The 15,421-nt window shown below is 43.7% G+C and overlaps 1 protein-coding gene across 2 annotated transcripts in view; it reads left to right on the forward strand.

Moving 5' to 3' along the window:
* Window positions 1-15,421, forward strand: part of GLB1 (galactosidase beta 1) — an 82,173-nt gene that overhangs the window by 15,620 nt on the left and 51,132 nt on the right. Inside the window, exons 1-5 of one of the 2 annotated variants that reach the window (XM_026016380.2) lie at window positions 2,512-5,541; window positions 5,956-6,125; window positions 7,604-7,754; window positions 8,310-8,370; window positions 10,354-10,448. In XM_026016380.2, coding sequence (XP_025872165.1) covers window positions 6,094-6,125; window positions 7,604-7,754; window positions 8,310-8,370; window positions 10,354-10,448 — 339 coding nt within the window. In that variant the 5' untranslated portion in view covers window positions 2,512-5,541; window positions 5,956-6,093. Of the gene's footprint in view, window positions 1-2,511; window positions 5,542-5,955; window positions 6,126-7,603; window positions 7,755-8,309; window positions 8,371-10,353; window positions 10,449-15,421 lie in introns of those variants that run through there. The other variant, XM_072726343.1, reaches the window with a different exon arrangement.

Consider the following 15,421-nt stretch of genomic DNA (forward strand, 5'->3'; position numbering starts at 1 on the left):
TGGGCACCCCAGCACTCCTGGATCCCTGGGTCAGCAGGCTCCTGTAGTGGGACAGAAAGGCGCAAAGTCCCAAGGTGTGGGTCTGAGCTAAGATGCTGTCAGCACAGAGCGTCTTGTGTATACTGAGCTCACACACGACTGTCCACAAGGGCTGCAACTCACAGAGGTATGCCTTAAAAACACTTCTCAGCCTTCTCTTTTTCCTCGTTATGTATTGAAGATCTTTCTGCAAGGACAAGAGCATCTCATTGGTCTCAGAAGCTGCATAGTACTTCATCATGTGTGTATACATACATTCATGTACACTGCCCTTACTATAGAGACCATAATTTATTTAATTAATCCACTTTTTTAAAAAGATTTATTTATTTATTTTTAGAGAGGGAGTGCTCACACAAGCAGGGGAAGGAACAGAGGGAAAGGGAGAGAATCTTAAGCAGACTCCCCACTGAGCCTGATGCAGGGCTCAGTCTCATGACCCTGAGATCATGACCTGAGCCAAAATCAAGAGTCTGTTGCTCAACCAACTGCACCATCCAGATGCTCCTCATCAGTCACCTTTTAATTTTATTTATTTATATTTATTTTTCCAGTTTTACTGACAAATGACTCTCATCATTGTATGAATTTAAGGTGTATGGCACGATGTTTTGATTTGCATATATTGTGAAATGGTCACCACAGTATGTTCAGCCAAAGTCAATCTTCTCATATAGATACAATGGAAAGGAAAGAAAGGAAAGAAGAAGAAAGGAAAAAAATTTTCTCTTTGCAATAAGAACTTATAGAATTTACCTTCTTTTTTTCATTTTTAAAAAATTTTATTTATGTATGAGGGGTGCCTGGGTGGCTCAGTCAGTTAAGGGGCTGCTTTCAGCTCAGTTCATGATCTCAGGATCCTGGGATTGAGCCCTGCATCGGGCTCTGCTCAGCAAAGAGTCTGCTTCTCCTTCTCCCCCTGCTCGTGCACATGTGCGCTCTCTCTCTCTCTCTCTCTCTTAAATAAGTAAATAGGGACACCTGGGTGGCTCAGTGGTTGAGCATCTGCCTTCAGCTCAGGGCCTGATCCCAGTCTGGGAATCGAGTCCCGCGCGTCAGGCTCCCTGCAGGGAGCCCGCTTCTCCCTCTCCCTGTGCCTCTGCCTCTTTCTGTGTGTCTCATGAATAAATAAATAAAATATTTTAGAAAATTTAAATAAATATGAAAGGGGGAAGGAGCAGTGGGAGAGGGACAAGCAGACTCTGTGCTGAGCGCCGAGCCTTACTCAGGGCTCAATCCCTGGACCTGAGATCAGACCTAAGTCAAAACCAAGAGTTGGATGCTCAGCCAACTGAGCCACCCAGGCGCCCCTAGGATTTACCCTTCTTATCAACTTTCCAGTATATCACGTAGCAATGCTAACTATAGTCACCATGGTGTACATTTCATCTCTAGTGCTTATTTATCTTTTAACTGGAAGTTTGTACCTTTTGAACACCTTTCCCCAATCCTCCCCCCCCCCGCCACTTTTTTTGTGTCCACATTTTACAAGGAAAAATTTTCACACATAGAGTTGAAAGAATTTTATGCTCACCATCCATATTCTACCATTAGCATATTACTATCTATCCCTCTAATCCATCCATCCATCCATCCCTCAATTCATCTTGTTTTTTGGATGTATTCCAAAGTAAGTTGCAAGCATTAGTGTACTTTCCCCTCCAAGTATTTCAGCATGTCCTATATCATTAATTAGAGGTGAATATTTGTTTACAGCCCTTTTTTCCCCTTTTAAGATAAATATTACATAAATGAAATGTATACATCTCAAGGGTACCATTTGATGAGAATTGAGAAATGTACATATTTGTATAATCGAAACTCTTATTCAGCTAGATTACCATTACCCTAGGAAGTTCCCTTATGTTCCTTACCAAGCAATCTCTGCCTCCCCCTCCCAAAGGCAACAACTACTCTGATTTTTTTTCCCACCATAGATTAGATTTGCCTGTTCTAGAACTTCATATAAATGGGCTCATACAGTATGGACCTTTTGTGTAGGGCTTCTTTCACTCAGTATGATTTTTCTGAGATTTATCCATATTATTGGCAGCACGAGTAGTTCTGTTTCATTGCTGAGAAGTATTCCATTATATGAACACGCCAAAGTTTGCATATCGTTTCTCTTGTTGACATTTGCTTGCTTCCAGTTTTAGGCAATTATGAACAAAGCTGCTGTAGACATTTGTTACAACTCTTTTCATGAACATACTTTTCTTATAACCAAAAAAAAAAAAAGGCTTTATTTTGAAGTGCAATTTGGTTTAACCAGTGTTACAATTAAAACAAACACACAAACGAACAAAGAGAGAATACCCAGCTTCCACAATGATCACCTTTGCTTTATGTGCCCTCTGTTCTTTTGTTTGCTCTTTTTCTTTTTCATCTGTAGTAACCTCAGAGATTGTGTCATTCCACCCATAAATAGCCATGTATGTGGGGCACCTGGGTGGTTCAGTGGTTGAGTGTCTACCTTTCGCTCAGGTCGTGATCCTGGGATCGAGTCCCCGATGGTGCTCCCTACAAGGAGCCTGATTCTCCCTCTGCCTATATCTCTGCCTCTCTGTGTCTTTCATGAATAAATAAAATCTTTTTTAAAAATTGTCATGTATGTATCTTTAACTGATGAGAACTTTTTTCTTCTTTTGTGTAATCACCATGCCATTGTTTTACCCAACAGAATGAACAGTAATTCTTTTAATTCCACATAATACCTGTTCTGTTTTCAGATTTTCCCTGTCTCAACATTGGGGTTTTTTGCAGTTCATTAGAATCAGCATCCAAACCAGGTTCCCATGTTGCATTAGGTCATATGCCATTTAAGTTCTCTTTTATTTTATGACAATACTCTTTATTTTTTTTAATACTCTTTATTTTGTTTGATTTTAATGCCATCAATCTCTTGAAGCAACTCTATCATTGGACTTCTAGAATGTCCCACATTTTGAATTTGGCATATTTTGCTTCATTGTGCTGTCAGTAGTTAAGGTTCAGTTGAGGTTCCTGTTCGGTAATTGGGACTGCTTCTAGGTGGGGCTGTACTTCCTTTTGAATCACAACATGAAGAACATAATGTCTGCCTGTTCCATTTTTAAGAGGCTGACAGTGAGCAGAGGAATCACGTACGTGTAACTCACAGGTGTTAATATCCACATAGTCTTTATTTTCTCCTAGGTGATACTTCTTTTAAGCCTCTTTCTTTTTTTTAAATGCCCCCAATTTTTCCAGCGAGGCCAGTGGGAGCCTGTTGAGGTTAGCACCTCTGTCCTACATCTAACTACCCCCTGGTCCTGTAGGTTCCACCTCCTTGTCCACTGCCCACCTCACTGCCGCCACCATGGTCCATGCCTCAGCTTCCTTTTTGCCACTTCAGGAAAAGGCGAGAGTGCCAAACATTTGAAAACACATGTTTTCACGTGGTCTTCTGGGTTGCTCTCCATGGCCCATGGCTCTTGGCCCAGGCCCATGAATGTAGACATCGGGGCTCATTTGGCCTGGTCCCTGCCCATCTTCACTTCAGCTCCCTGCCATGCACTGTCTGTACTGAGGTTCCAGGGTTCCTTCTCTGCTTCCCACACACTGTCTCCTCTGCCTGTGTCCTTCCTCTTGCCTAACTCCTCCTCATCCTAGGGCTTAGCTGGAACCAGTAGTTCCCAACCCTGGCTGTATATTACATCATCATCTGGGCAGTTTTAAGAAATGCTAATGCCTCCACCCAAGATCAATTAAAATCTGTATGTCTGGGGGTGAGGCCTGACTTTGCTATTTTTAGAAGTTTGCACAGGTGATTCTGATGTGTGGCCAAAGTTGAGAGCCAGAGTTCCTCCCTCTGGGAAATTTGTCCTCACACCCTACTCCCGGGTTACATGCCATCTATTACACACTGCAGCATTCCACTCTAACTCTGACCCCAGCTTTATGGAGGTATAATTGATAGCTAGTACTACGTAAAGGTGTGCAACATGATGATCTTATCCTCACTTTACCATCTGGGCCTCATGATGTTGACACCTGGTCTGTTCCAAGCCATATGGAAGCTTCACGTAGGCTGTGGCCACATCTGTGTGGCTCCCTCTAATTATTATTCAGCACATAGTAGGTGGTTGGTAATATTTGACGGTAGGGAGATATTTGGGCTGGATTCTGGGGTTGTTTGAATGTAGGTATGGTGCTCTGCTGAGTGGAATGAAGGCCAGAGTCCATTGTCTGCGAAGATCATTTCTCAGCAACCTCATCAGCTCCTCTGTGCCCCCTCCTCTAGACAAGTGGGCTATCTGATATAAGTAACTTTTATATGTTTTGTGAGCTTCTTCAGGAATTTCTTGCTTTTGAATTGCAGTTAAAGCCTTGTTTACTAGAACAACAAAGTGATATTAGATTGACACTCTGGCCTTTTTTTTTTTTTTTTGAAATGATTCTTGCTTGCTTGTTTGCTTTCTGATTAGCTTTATTGATATGAGCTCACATGCAGTAAAGCTTTCCATTTTCCCCTGAGCAATCTACTCTATGTTGTCAAACTTTCCATCACAGTGCTTTAATTCCCTAATTGGATTTCAGGCCAAGTGTGATCTAGGACTCATGATCTTACAGTTGCTTCCAGATATGGCTTCAAGGGAAGCCTCCAAAGCTGTGATGGACTGTGTGCTGCTATGAAAAAAGCTTTTTTTTAAAAAAAGCGTAAAGCTGCACAAGGAATCTTACCAACAATGGAGGACAGCAATTAATTTTAAGGCTGTGGTCCTGGTGGCACCTGTGACCCCTCACTGCCTTTTTCCATCCACTAGAGGGCAGTGTTCCATTCTACCTAACCATCGGCTTCCCTTTCAAAACCTAGCATTTTAGCTTCTGAACTGATCCCCAGTGTTTCTCGAAATTTGATTTGCCTAGATTTTTTTATTTTGCTAGAAATATGCCTTTCATTGCAGCCCAGGGAGACATACATCAAATGCAATTTTATATATGTATATAAAACAAATTTTCACTAATTAATACTTGTCTTTACTGTGTACAATAAAAGACCCTGATATTTTCTATTCTCTTTCATTTAAGAAAGTGCTGATCTGGGCATTTCGGTGGCTCAGCAGTTGAGCGTCTGCCTCCAGCTCGTGATCCTGGGGTCCTGGGATCAGGTCCTGCATCGAGCTCCCTGCATGGAGCCCGCTTCTCCCTCTGCCTGTGTCTCTGCCTCTCTCTCTGTGTGTCTCTTGAGTAAATAAATAAAATCTTCAAAAATAAATAAGCAAAAATAAATAAGTAAAAAAGTGCTGATCAAAAAACTTTTTAAGTGCCAGTCATCACCTAAATGAGGTTCGTGATTCACAAATTGGGATGCAGCCTTAAAGTTCTGTCTTAAAGTTCATTTAGTCTGACATCCTGCATTTTATGGAAGCAGAGACACAGGGTTAGAGAAGGTATGTGCCTAGTCACTGCGGGATTTAGAGCACCAGCCAGGACTTCAGACTTCTCATCGGTTGCTTTCAGCCCAGTGACATTACTGTTGAGGTACATCCCATGCTCCAGCAAGTCACAGCCAGGGAGGGAGGGTGTGTACATATGTATTCTATTCCCAACACACTGGGCTTTGCTGTACCAAGGAAGGAGTCACCTCGAGGAGGGTTTTCTCTTTGGGAATAGAAGTTCTGTGTCTCAGCTGCCCATGGTCAGATTAGTGCTGGCCTCTGGAACGCAAACCCTTTGGGATCCTGATGCACATGGTCCTCCTCAATGATTTCTGTTGTCTGAGTGCATTAGCCAGTGACAGAGCCATGGTTTGTTTTATAGCCCTGAAGCCAGGCATTAACTCCATCTGCATATTCCACAAATGAAATAGGCAGGGAACCACTTGCCCTAGTCAGGAAGTCAGCTTCTGAAATGCAGAAGATAGAGTTCTCATGTGGTCCCATCCTTGCTCTGCAGAATGCTTCCCAGAGGACATTCACAATTGACTACAGCCACAACCGCTTCCTGAAGGACGGCCAGCCCTTCCGCTACATTTCAGGAAGCATTCACTATTCCCGCGTGCCCCGCTTCTACTGGAAGGACCGGCTGCTGAAGATGAAGATGGCTGGGCTGAATGCCATCCAGACGTAAGTAAGAGGGCGCTGGGCTCTCACCTGGGCCTAGACACCCATACCTGGAGAGAGAGAGCAGCTGGATCCCTCAGTGCAGCTCGCTGTCTCATTCCTCAGGACAGGACACAGCGTAACCTGGTGCTCTGGGAGGGGCTTGGCATGAGTTCCGTTGGCCCATCTTCCGATCATGAACTTTGTCACTGGAAATCATAAAATGAATATCAGCTTAAAAAGGCAAAGCAGAGGGACACCGGGTGGCGCAGTGGTAGAGCACCTGCCTTCAGCTCAGGTCGTGAGCCTAGGGTCCCGGGATTGAGTCCTGCATTAGGCTCCCCACGAGGAGCCTGCTTCTCCCTCTGCCTTTGTCTCTGCCTCTCTCTCTCTCTCTCTCATGAATGAATGAATGAATGAATGAATGAATAAATAAATAATCCAAATAAATAAATAAATAAATTTTTAAAAGGCAAAGGGGAATACTGGTGATTGAGCATTTACTGTGTACAGGGCACTTTACATGAAGGATGCTGTTTCTTCATTCCTGTTTATAGCTGGTGAAGCTGAAATTTCCCCGAGTGCCTATGTTTGGCCAGAGGTCTCTCTAGAATTTGAAAGTTTGTAGGCAGCCATGGCATCTCCCAGCTCTTGGGGGCATCTTGGTAGACTCCCGAAACCCAGTTTCTCTTTGTGGTTCTGTGGGGTAACTCTAGCCTGGAGTTTCAGAATGACCTCAATAACTATCTCGCCTCATCTCTCCTGTTGTGAGGTGACTAATTCGGGGGGGAATGTTGGGGTGGCTGGCTGCTCTGTTTTTTGCACTACTCATGAGGATTGCTGATAGCCTCTTCAAGATAAGGGATGAGAAGTGCAGAGGAAGATTCCAAGGGCACCCAGGACCCACCTGTGTTTGAACAGAGGCTGCCTGTCCCAGAGAGCCCCAAAGCTGTGGGGTCACCCAAGAGACCTTTGTGATGGCACGCTGGGTGGCTTCCTATTTCAATTTGTGACCTCTGCTAAAGGCAGCCAGGGGAACTGTTAAAAGTGTTTTGTTGCTTTACCTCCTGACAAAATCTTTTGCAAGAAGACACAGGGGTTAGGAGTTTTAAAAATTATTCTTAAAAAAACATTTTCCAAAAAATAAGTATCCCTCTTATTGCCTTAGCATAGATATTTTCATTTTCCTGGACCTTCCACAGGCATACATAACCTTTACATAGTAGTAATTCATGTTTGTGTAATTCTGTGGGTTTTTTAAGTCATTAAATAGGAATAGGCATTCTTGGTGGGTCATAAACTTGAAAGTGTCCCCCACCAAGTTTGGTTCACTTTCATAACCACTGAGAAAACTCGAGACAAGGCCTGCTTCCCAGAGGCCTTGCCAGAGGGAGCCATGTGAGTGTCTGAGGGTTGACACTCCTACTGCCAGTTCAGAAATTCACACAGGACATCTGGATTTTTTACTTATTTCCAACAAGGGACTGTGTGTGTCTTGGCAGGTACGTGCCCTGGAACTTTCACGAGCCCCAGCCAGGACAGTACCAGTTTTCTGGGGAGCAGGATGTGGAATATTTTATTAAGCTGGCCCATGAGCTGGGACTGCTGGTCATCCTGAGGCCGGGACCCTATATCTGTGCAGAGTGGGACATGGTGAGTATGGCTGGGCCAGGCTCTACCTGGCTGGTGCCCCTGACAGGGGTGGGGTGATGGGCAGGGAACTGGGGGACAGCAAGCTAGAGCAGTTTAAATAAGTCTCTAATTCCAGATAACACTGAGCCTGTGACTGTAGCCTGCACAGGTGACCTTTACCCTAGGAGGTGCCTCAGCAGAGAGGAACCGGTGAGGGTCAGAAGGCCTGTGTCCTTCTCTCTGTGCTCACTCACATAGCTCTCCCCATTGTAAAAAGCAGTTCATGGTATGGGCTGTCTGCCTCATGGGGTAGTTGTGAAGTTAATTGGAATGATCTTTGTAAAGGCTCGGATTCTTCAAACATTGCATTCATGTGAAGTCATCTGACTTTCAGTGTGTTATAATTTCTTATCTCCTTGAAAGTTATAAACCAGAAAGCCCAGTTCGAATACCCCTCCTCCATGAAGCTTTCCTCCTTTTTCCTCACTGCTGAGAGTAAGTCCTATCCCCCACCCCCACCATGAGACCTTATAATGACTCCTGTCTTCTTCTTTTCACCCACCACCCCCATTGTAGGGAGGATTACCTGCTTGGCTATTATTAAAAGAATCTATTATTCTCCGTTCTTCTGATCCAGGTAAGTTGTTACAGATGTCTTGAGAGAATTTATAATGTCTTTTGACATTTTATTCAGAAGCATCAGGTATTTTGAAGGCTGGGGTGCTTCTGTACAAACACCTCTGAAAGCTTACTGGAACTGTGAGTATTAATCACTGTCCACTGCAAACACTCAATATGTAGGAAATAAGGCTCATTTGAACTATTTGACCAGATCTTGCTGATAAACCAGTACCTTTGAACTGGCATTTGGCCCTGTTTGTGGTTTACCAACTGACTTTAATGCTTTCTCTTCCTACTTTCTCAATAAATTACATGGCTGGTGATAGCATCTAGCTAATCAAAATGGCAATTCATTTGTCTGCTTTTACAGAGTTATCTATAAATTATGTCTTTTTCTTGTCTTTTTAAACAACTGGAAGTTATTTTGGCTGTAAACCCTGATTGATCAGAGATCTCATTTAGCTGAATTTCTGTCTTCAGAAGACTTCAGTTTCTCTTGGTAATGCTAGTGTTGGAGATGGTCATAGGAGCAGCTAACATTGATTAAATTTATTGTGCAAATGGCTAGTGTACTATGCTCTACATATACTTCCTTCTTAGGATATGACCCTCCTGTTTTCCACTCTTAATACATTATTAAGTTTCCACTTGTGTTATCTCATTTCATTCTTATGGCAACTTTACAAAATATGTACTTCAATGTAGATATATAATTTGTCAATGTAAATATATAATATATTAGAACTTAATTTTAAAAAGAAAAAAAATAAAAAGGAAAAATACCTAGTAGTGCAATTGCTAGGTCGTAGGGTAGTTCTATTTTTAACTTTTTGAGGAACCTCATGCTGTTCTTGAGTGGTGGCATCAGCTTGCATTCCCATCAACAGTGTAGGAGGGTTCCCCTTTCTCCACATACTCATCATCATCTGTTGTTTCCTGAGTGGTTAATTTTAGCCACTCTGACTGGTATGAAGTGGTATCTCATTGTGGTTTAGGCATATATTTTCCTGTTGCCGAGCGATGTTGAACATCTTTTTATGTGTCCATTAGCCATTTGCATGTCTTCTTTGGAGAAACAGTGATCCAAAGGGACACATGCCCCCCAGTGTTTATAGCAGCTATGTCTACAATACCAAACTATGGAAAGAGCCCAGATTTCCATCAACAGATGAATGGATAAAGAGGTGGTACACACACACACACACACACACACACACACACACACACACACTGAAATATTACTCATCCATCAAAAAGGATGAAATCTTGCCATTTGCAATGATGTGGATGGAACCAGAGGGTGTTAGGCTAAGCGAAATAAGTCAGTCAGAGAAAGACAAATACCCCATGATTTAACTCAGATGTGGAATTTAAGAAACAAAACACATGAAAATAGGGGGAGGAAAGGAAAAATAAGATGAAAACAGGGAGACAAACCACAAAACTTAATTCTAGGAAACAAATTGGATTGCTGAAGTGGAAGTGCATCATGGGATGGGGTAACTGGTGATGGGCATTAAGGAGGGCATGTGATATAATGAGCACCAGGTATTATATGCAACTGATGACTCACTGAATTCTACCTCTGAAACTAATAATACACTATATGTTAGCTAAATTGAATTTAAATATAAATAAATAAATTAATTAATAAAATAAATTAAAAGGAAAAACAACCCATCCTTCTATGACAGAAAGACACACCATTCAGGCACTCTTTTCTTCATTCAACAAACATGGGCTGGATGCCTTCTGCACTCCAGGCTTGGTGTATAGTAGCGGGAACAGATAACGTGCATACTGCTTTGTCCGCTGAGAGCTCATTGAGGAAATGGCTCTTTGCAGGACAATTCTATCAGATTGTAGTGCATGCAGCTACCGCATTTCAGGTAATTGCTGAATCCAGCATATCCTGGTCTCAGCTGCCAGCTCTAGGGCGGCCTTGTGTCTGTTTGCACAGAAGGATGTGGAATGGAGTTAAACCTGTCTTGTTTTGCAGATTACCTTGCAGCTGTGGACAAATGGTTGGGAGTCCTCCTGCCCAAGATGAAGCCTCTCCTCTATCAGAACGGAGGGCCGATTATAACCATGCAGGTAACCTCAGACATGAGCAGGTGGTAGGGGAAGGCTTTCATCCATCCTCAGTATATCCAAGAGTGATGCAGATATGAGCTTTATAAGTCTGTTTCTTTACGAGGCAATGCCACAGCTGGTGATTTTATTTAAGTTGCATTTTGGGGAGGCATTATCATTTGAATGCCTGCTGTATACCAGAATGTGCTGACTGCCCTATTGGTGCTATTCAATTATTCCAACCACCGTCTCTTTTAAAAGAAGAACTTCAAAGAGGTTGAGTGACTTGGCCAAGGACACCCAGCAGCAGATGGCAGAATCAGGATGGCACTGTAGGTCCACTGATCCTGTGGCCTGTGTCTTCTTTCTCTAGTACCATGTTGTCTCTGGCTGCAGGGATGCAGAACAGATTGAAATGCTTTGGTGTCTGCACTGGTTAGGCTGTCAGTTCATGCTAGGAAGGAAAGAGGATGTGGTGAATTGGGGCCACCATGGTTCCTCTCCCGCTTCCTGCCCCCACTCTCCTTCTTCCATCTGTTCTTTGCTCTGCAAAGACTGGTAAATTGTGGGGTATATCATGTGCCAAGTATTTTCCACATGAAAAATTGGGACACTTGACTTGCAACAATTTGTGGTGTTTGCCGAATTACATAGGTAAAACATTAAATGATGCTCACTAGTCACTTGCCAAGGAATACATGTAAAACTGGCTGCATCCTGAAACAACAAAGGGTGGCAGTGTGGCAGTCCCTACAGAAGCGTGGGCAAGATTTCCTTCTTATGAACACTGTTATGGACAGTCATAGGCATGGTCACTGTGGAAAGGGAGCATGGGCACTTTCTTGCTCTGCAGGTGTAGGTTGAATGAAGCAAGGAGAAGGCAGGCCTGGCCAGAGTGAGCATTCCGACACTGCACGGGGAAGAGAGGCCAGGTTGCTGCTCCTGAGGGATGTCCAGGTAGCGCTGAATGCTCCTCCACCTGTCTTGAGTCTGTACTGGTTAAGCTCAGAGGAGCCCATTTTTCTGTACGAAGATTTCAAGGCTGCCACTTGACTGTGTCTTTGCATGACTGGGTCTTCTTCCTTTCTCTTAACCTCAGCTTTTCTTTAGTCTTTCTCATTTTTTAGTCTCTGCTTCTTTCCAACTCTCTTTTAATTTTGGTCACAACTTTTCTTACCTTTTGGTTTTTGAAATGCCACAAAAGGTATAATCAGATATGAACTCCCCAGAGGAGTACAAAGTTGGCTGCAATGGGGGCTTTTCTTGTATGCATCCTTGGCAGCCTAGGCTGACCTAAACTTGACTGTGGGTCCTCCCAGGGGACTCAGCCTCCTCCTCCCCCTCCTCCTCCACCTCTCAGACCTCCAGCTGCTTGCCCGTTTGCCCCTTGATTCCTAAATAAACAAGTAAGTATGGGAAGTACAAAAAAATATAAGAAAACAGAAAAACCATAATTGTCACTTAAATGTCAGGAACCAGAAGCAAAGCTCTTTATATTTTGGAGAGATTTCTTTGAATTCTTTTCCATGACTTTAAAAAAAATTTTTTTTTAAGATTTATTTTTATTTATTTATGATAGAGAGAGAGAATGAGAGAGAGAGAGAGAGAGGCAGACACAGGCAGAGGGAGAAGCAGGCTCCATGCCGGGAGTCCGACACAGGACCTGATCCTGGGACTCCAGGATCACGCCCTGGGCCAAAGGCCGGCGCGAAACCGCTGAGCCACCCAGGGATCCCCTAAAAAATTTCTTTTTATAGAGTCAGTTTAAACTGTGTGACTTGTTTCTTATCTGATTTTTCTTTTTTTTAAAAGATTTTATTTATTTATTCACAATAGACAGAGGCAGAGACATAGGCAGAGAGAGAAGCAGGCTCCCTGCATGGAGCCCAATACAGGATTTGATCCCAGAACCCCGGGATCACACCCTGACCCAAAGGTAGATGCTCAACCACTGAGCCACCCAGGCATCCCTTATCTGACTTCTCTTACTTAAGTCTTATGTCATAAGCATTTTTTCATATCATTCAAAATTCTTTGTACTGTATACCAAATTCATGGTGGCCTCTTGGCATTTAAGTTGCAGTCCACTTAGGCACTCTGTCTGGAAGCCTTCCCAGTTGTAGTACTTGGCATCCACGTGACTCTCAGAATCTCTGTTGGTGCCTCCGTTTGTGAGGTACTTAGGGCAGTCTGTTTGCTTTCACCTCTGACCACAGATGTCTCCCTTCTCTTCTGCTCCCCATGTGTGTGGCTGGCAGCCACAAGGTCACGCCACACGTGGGTATGCCTCACACACTTACCAAGCAGTTCTGGGATGGAATAGAATCCGATAGGTTAGAGAGTTGGTGTTGGTAGACAGTATTTTGGTATGCAGAGCTTTCTGTCTCTATCTTCATTCAGGCCTAGGGCAAAGTGATGGCTTTACTCTGTTCACAGTGTTGGTGCTCTGTCTGGGTGCCTGGAGAGTTTGAAGAGACCCTGCCCATGTGTCCACAGGCACATGAGATTGCTATCTTAGAGGTGCAGAGAGCCCAGCCTGGACCGTGATTCAGCCATATATGCAAGTCTTCTCTTCTGGAAAGATTAGCTAAACCAGCACCACCTAAGCTGTTTTGCCTATGTGGATATTTATCTCCATTTTTACCAAGACCACACCTAAAATAAGGAAAGCCACAAATGCCTATTAATATCCAAGGTGACAATAATTAGGAGTGGGGACCTTTCACCCACAACTTTGCTTCATCCAATTTATAGGGTATTTGTCATGAGGTAACAGCCCTGCTTCTACCTGATGTTGTGTGAGATCACCAACTTTAGAAGTCCGCAGTGCCTTGTTGCTTCATAAAGGAGCTTACAGGATGAGATGGTGACTCTATAACAAGGGCCCATGACGACCTGTTTTTTTGTTTTTTGTTTTAAAGATTTTATTTGTTTGTTCATGAGAGACACACAGAGAGAGGCAGAGACGTAGAGGGAGAAGCAGGCTCCCTGTGGGGATGCCAGGATCACACTGTGAGCTGAAGGTAGATGCTCAACCACTGAGCCACCCAGGTGCCCCAACAGCCTGTTTTTGTAAATAAAGGGATGTTGGCACCTAGCCATGTCCAGCCGTTCGTGTGTGATCTGTGGCTGCTTTTGCACATCAGTAGCAGAGTTCAGCAGTGCAGAGAGACATGTGGCCACAAAGCTTAAAATATTTACTCTATGGTCCTTTACTGAAAAGGTTGACTGACCCCTTACTCTAGAAAAATCAAGCATTCCTCTGAATCTCACTATGCCTTTGTCTGTGAGTCCTCCAAGCCCTCATCTGTGTGTTGTTCCTCTCACCTTCCCTGTCTATGCACCACCTCTGTTTCTCTCTAACTGACTTGAACATAGAATGTGAGCGTGCTCTGAGTTGCTAGCTTTTTGGGCACTTACTGGGTGCCAGGGATTCACAGGTTGACTCAGTTAATCCTCATAACAGCCCAATGAGGGCAGCTCATGGGCCTCCCACAGATGGAGCTGTTTCATAGGTGGAGCCCCACGGTTGAGAAATGCAGAGCTGGCACTTGCATGTGGACAGTTGGGCTTCCGAAGCCTGTGCCCGTGACCACAGCTCTGAGCTGCCGTGCAAATGTGGACCTTTTTTTCTAAAAACCTAGCCCAATTGTGTTTATGCATTTATTGCAAGCCTGTATATTTTAAGGTACAATCATGATAATGGGTAGTAATAATAATCCTGATAATGGGTAGTTAACTCAAAAAAAAATCAGTGACCCTAAATGAGCTTTGGGTTGGGATGTGGTGGTAGGCAGAAAGGAACACAAGGATCAGAGGCTCCAGGCCCACCTACTTGCTAGAACTGGCCCTGGAACTAGCTCTGAACTTCTGGATGGCCAAATGACAAAGGAACACATGGCCATTTAAGTAGATCTTATGAAAAGAAGGGAAAAAAAGAAAATGAGGAGGAAAGTATCTTGCCGGTATTTGCAAAGCTTTTCTTAGCATTGCTTCCAATTATTCCCACAGCGACCCCTGTGGGACCAATCAAAGTGTCAGGAGCAGTTGCTCCAGGGAAGTTTTGTGTGAGTGTGAGAAAGTCTGCTCCTTTTTCAAGGTGGTTTCATGACCAGTGAAGCTCTTGGTGCTGGGCATACTCGCTACCGTCTGTTTTGCTTCTTGAACCTGTAACATGAAAGTATTATCAAAGGGATCCCCTCTCTCTGGGAAAACCATCATTCATTAAACTATTTGGGCAGCAGTACTCTGCAAAGAATGATGGTGGCAGTTAGCTCATCTCCATCCTTCACTGCCCCATGCCTGTTCCCTGACTGTCCACAGGCCACACGAAGCTACTGGCCATTTAGGAGAAACAGGCCACCTGTTGCAGGAGTCCTCTCTGCCTGTCCGCTTCCCTGAATCATTTCCTTTCCCTCTAGAGCTACCTTGGGCAGCCCCTCCAGGGAAGTGTCCTCACTCATCTCCCCCAGTCACCATCAGGCCAGGTGCCTCTTTTGGCGGGGGTGGGGATGGTGGGGGGGGGGGTGGCTCATGATTTCTTGTGCTTATGTTTAATGACTTTGGATCCCCGGGATCAGAAAAATTTATTTTGCATTATGTGCAGGTTGAAGCTTTATGGCCAGGCTTTTTTTTTTTTTTTTTTTTTTTCATTTTTGTAAGATTGTGAAGTATAACTCAAAGGTGTAGTATAATGATGCATTAGGATAACAACACCCACGTGACCACCATACAAGTGAAATAGGAAATAGCATGTGACCAGAACCCAAGAAGTTTTCCAGGTGTCCTTCATGACTTCTTCCCACTGTCCTGACCTTTGTGGCCATTAGTTTCTTGATTTTGTTTATATTTTTACTACCTGTAAATGTACCCAGACTTTTTTTTTTAATTTTTATTTATTTATGATAGTCACACAGAGAGAGAGAGAGAGGCAGAGACATAGGCAGAGGGAGAAGCAGGCTCCATGCACCAGGAACCCGACATGGGATTCGATC

This window comes from Vulpes vulpes, chromosome 11 (assembly GCF_048418805.1).
Source record: "Vulpes vulpes isolate BD-2025 chromosome 11, VulVul3, whole genome shotgun sequence".
Lineage (NCBI taxonomy): Eukaryota > Metazoa > Chordata > Mammalia > Carnivora > Canidae > Vulpes > Vulpes vulpes.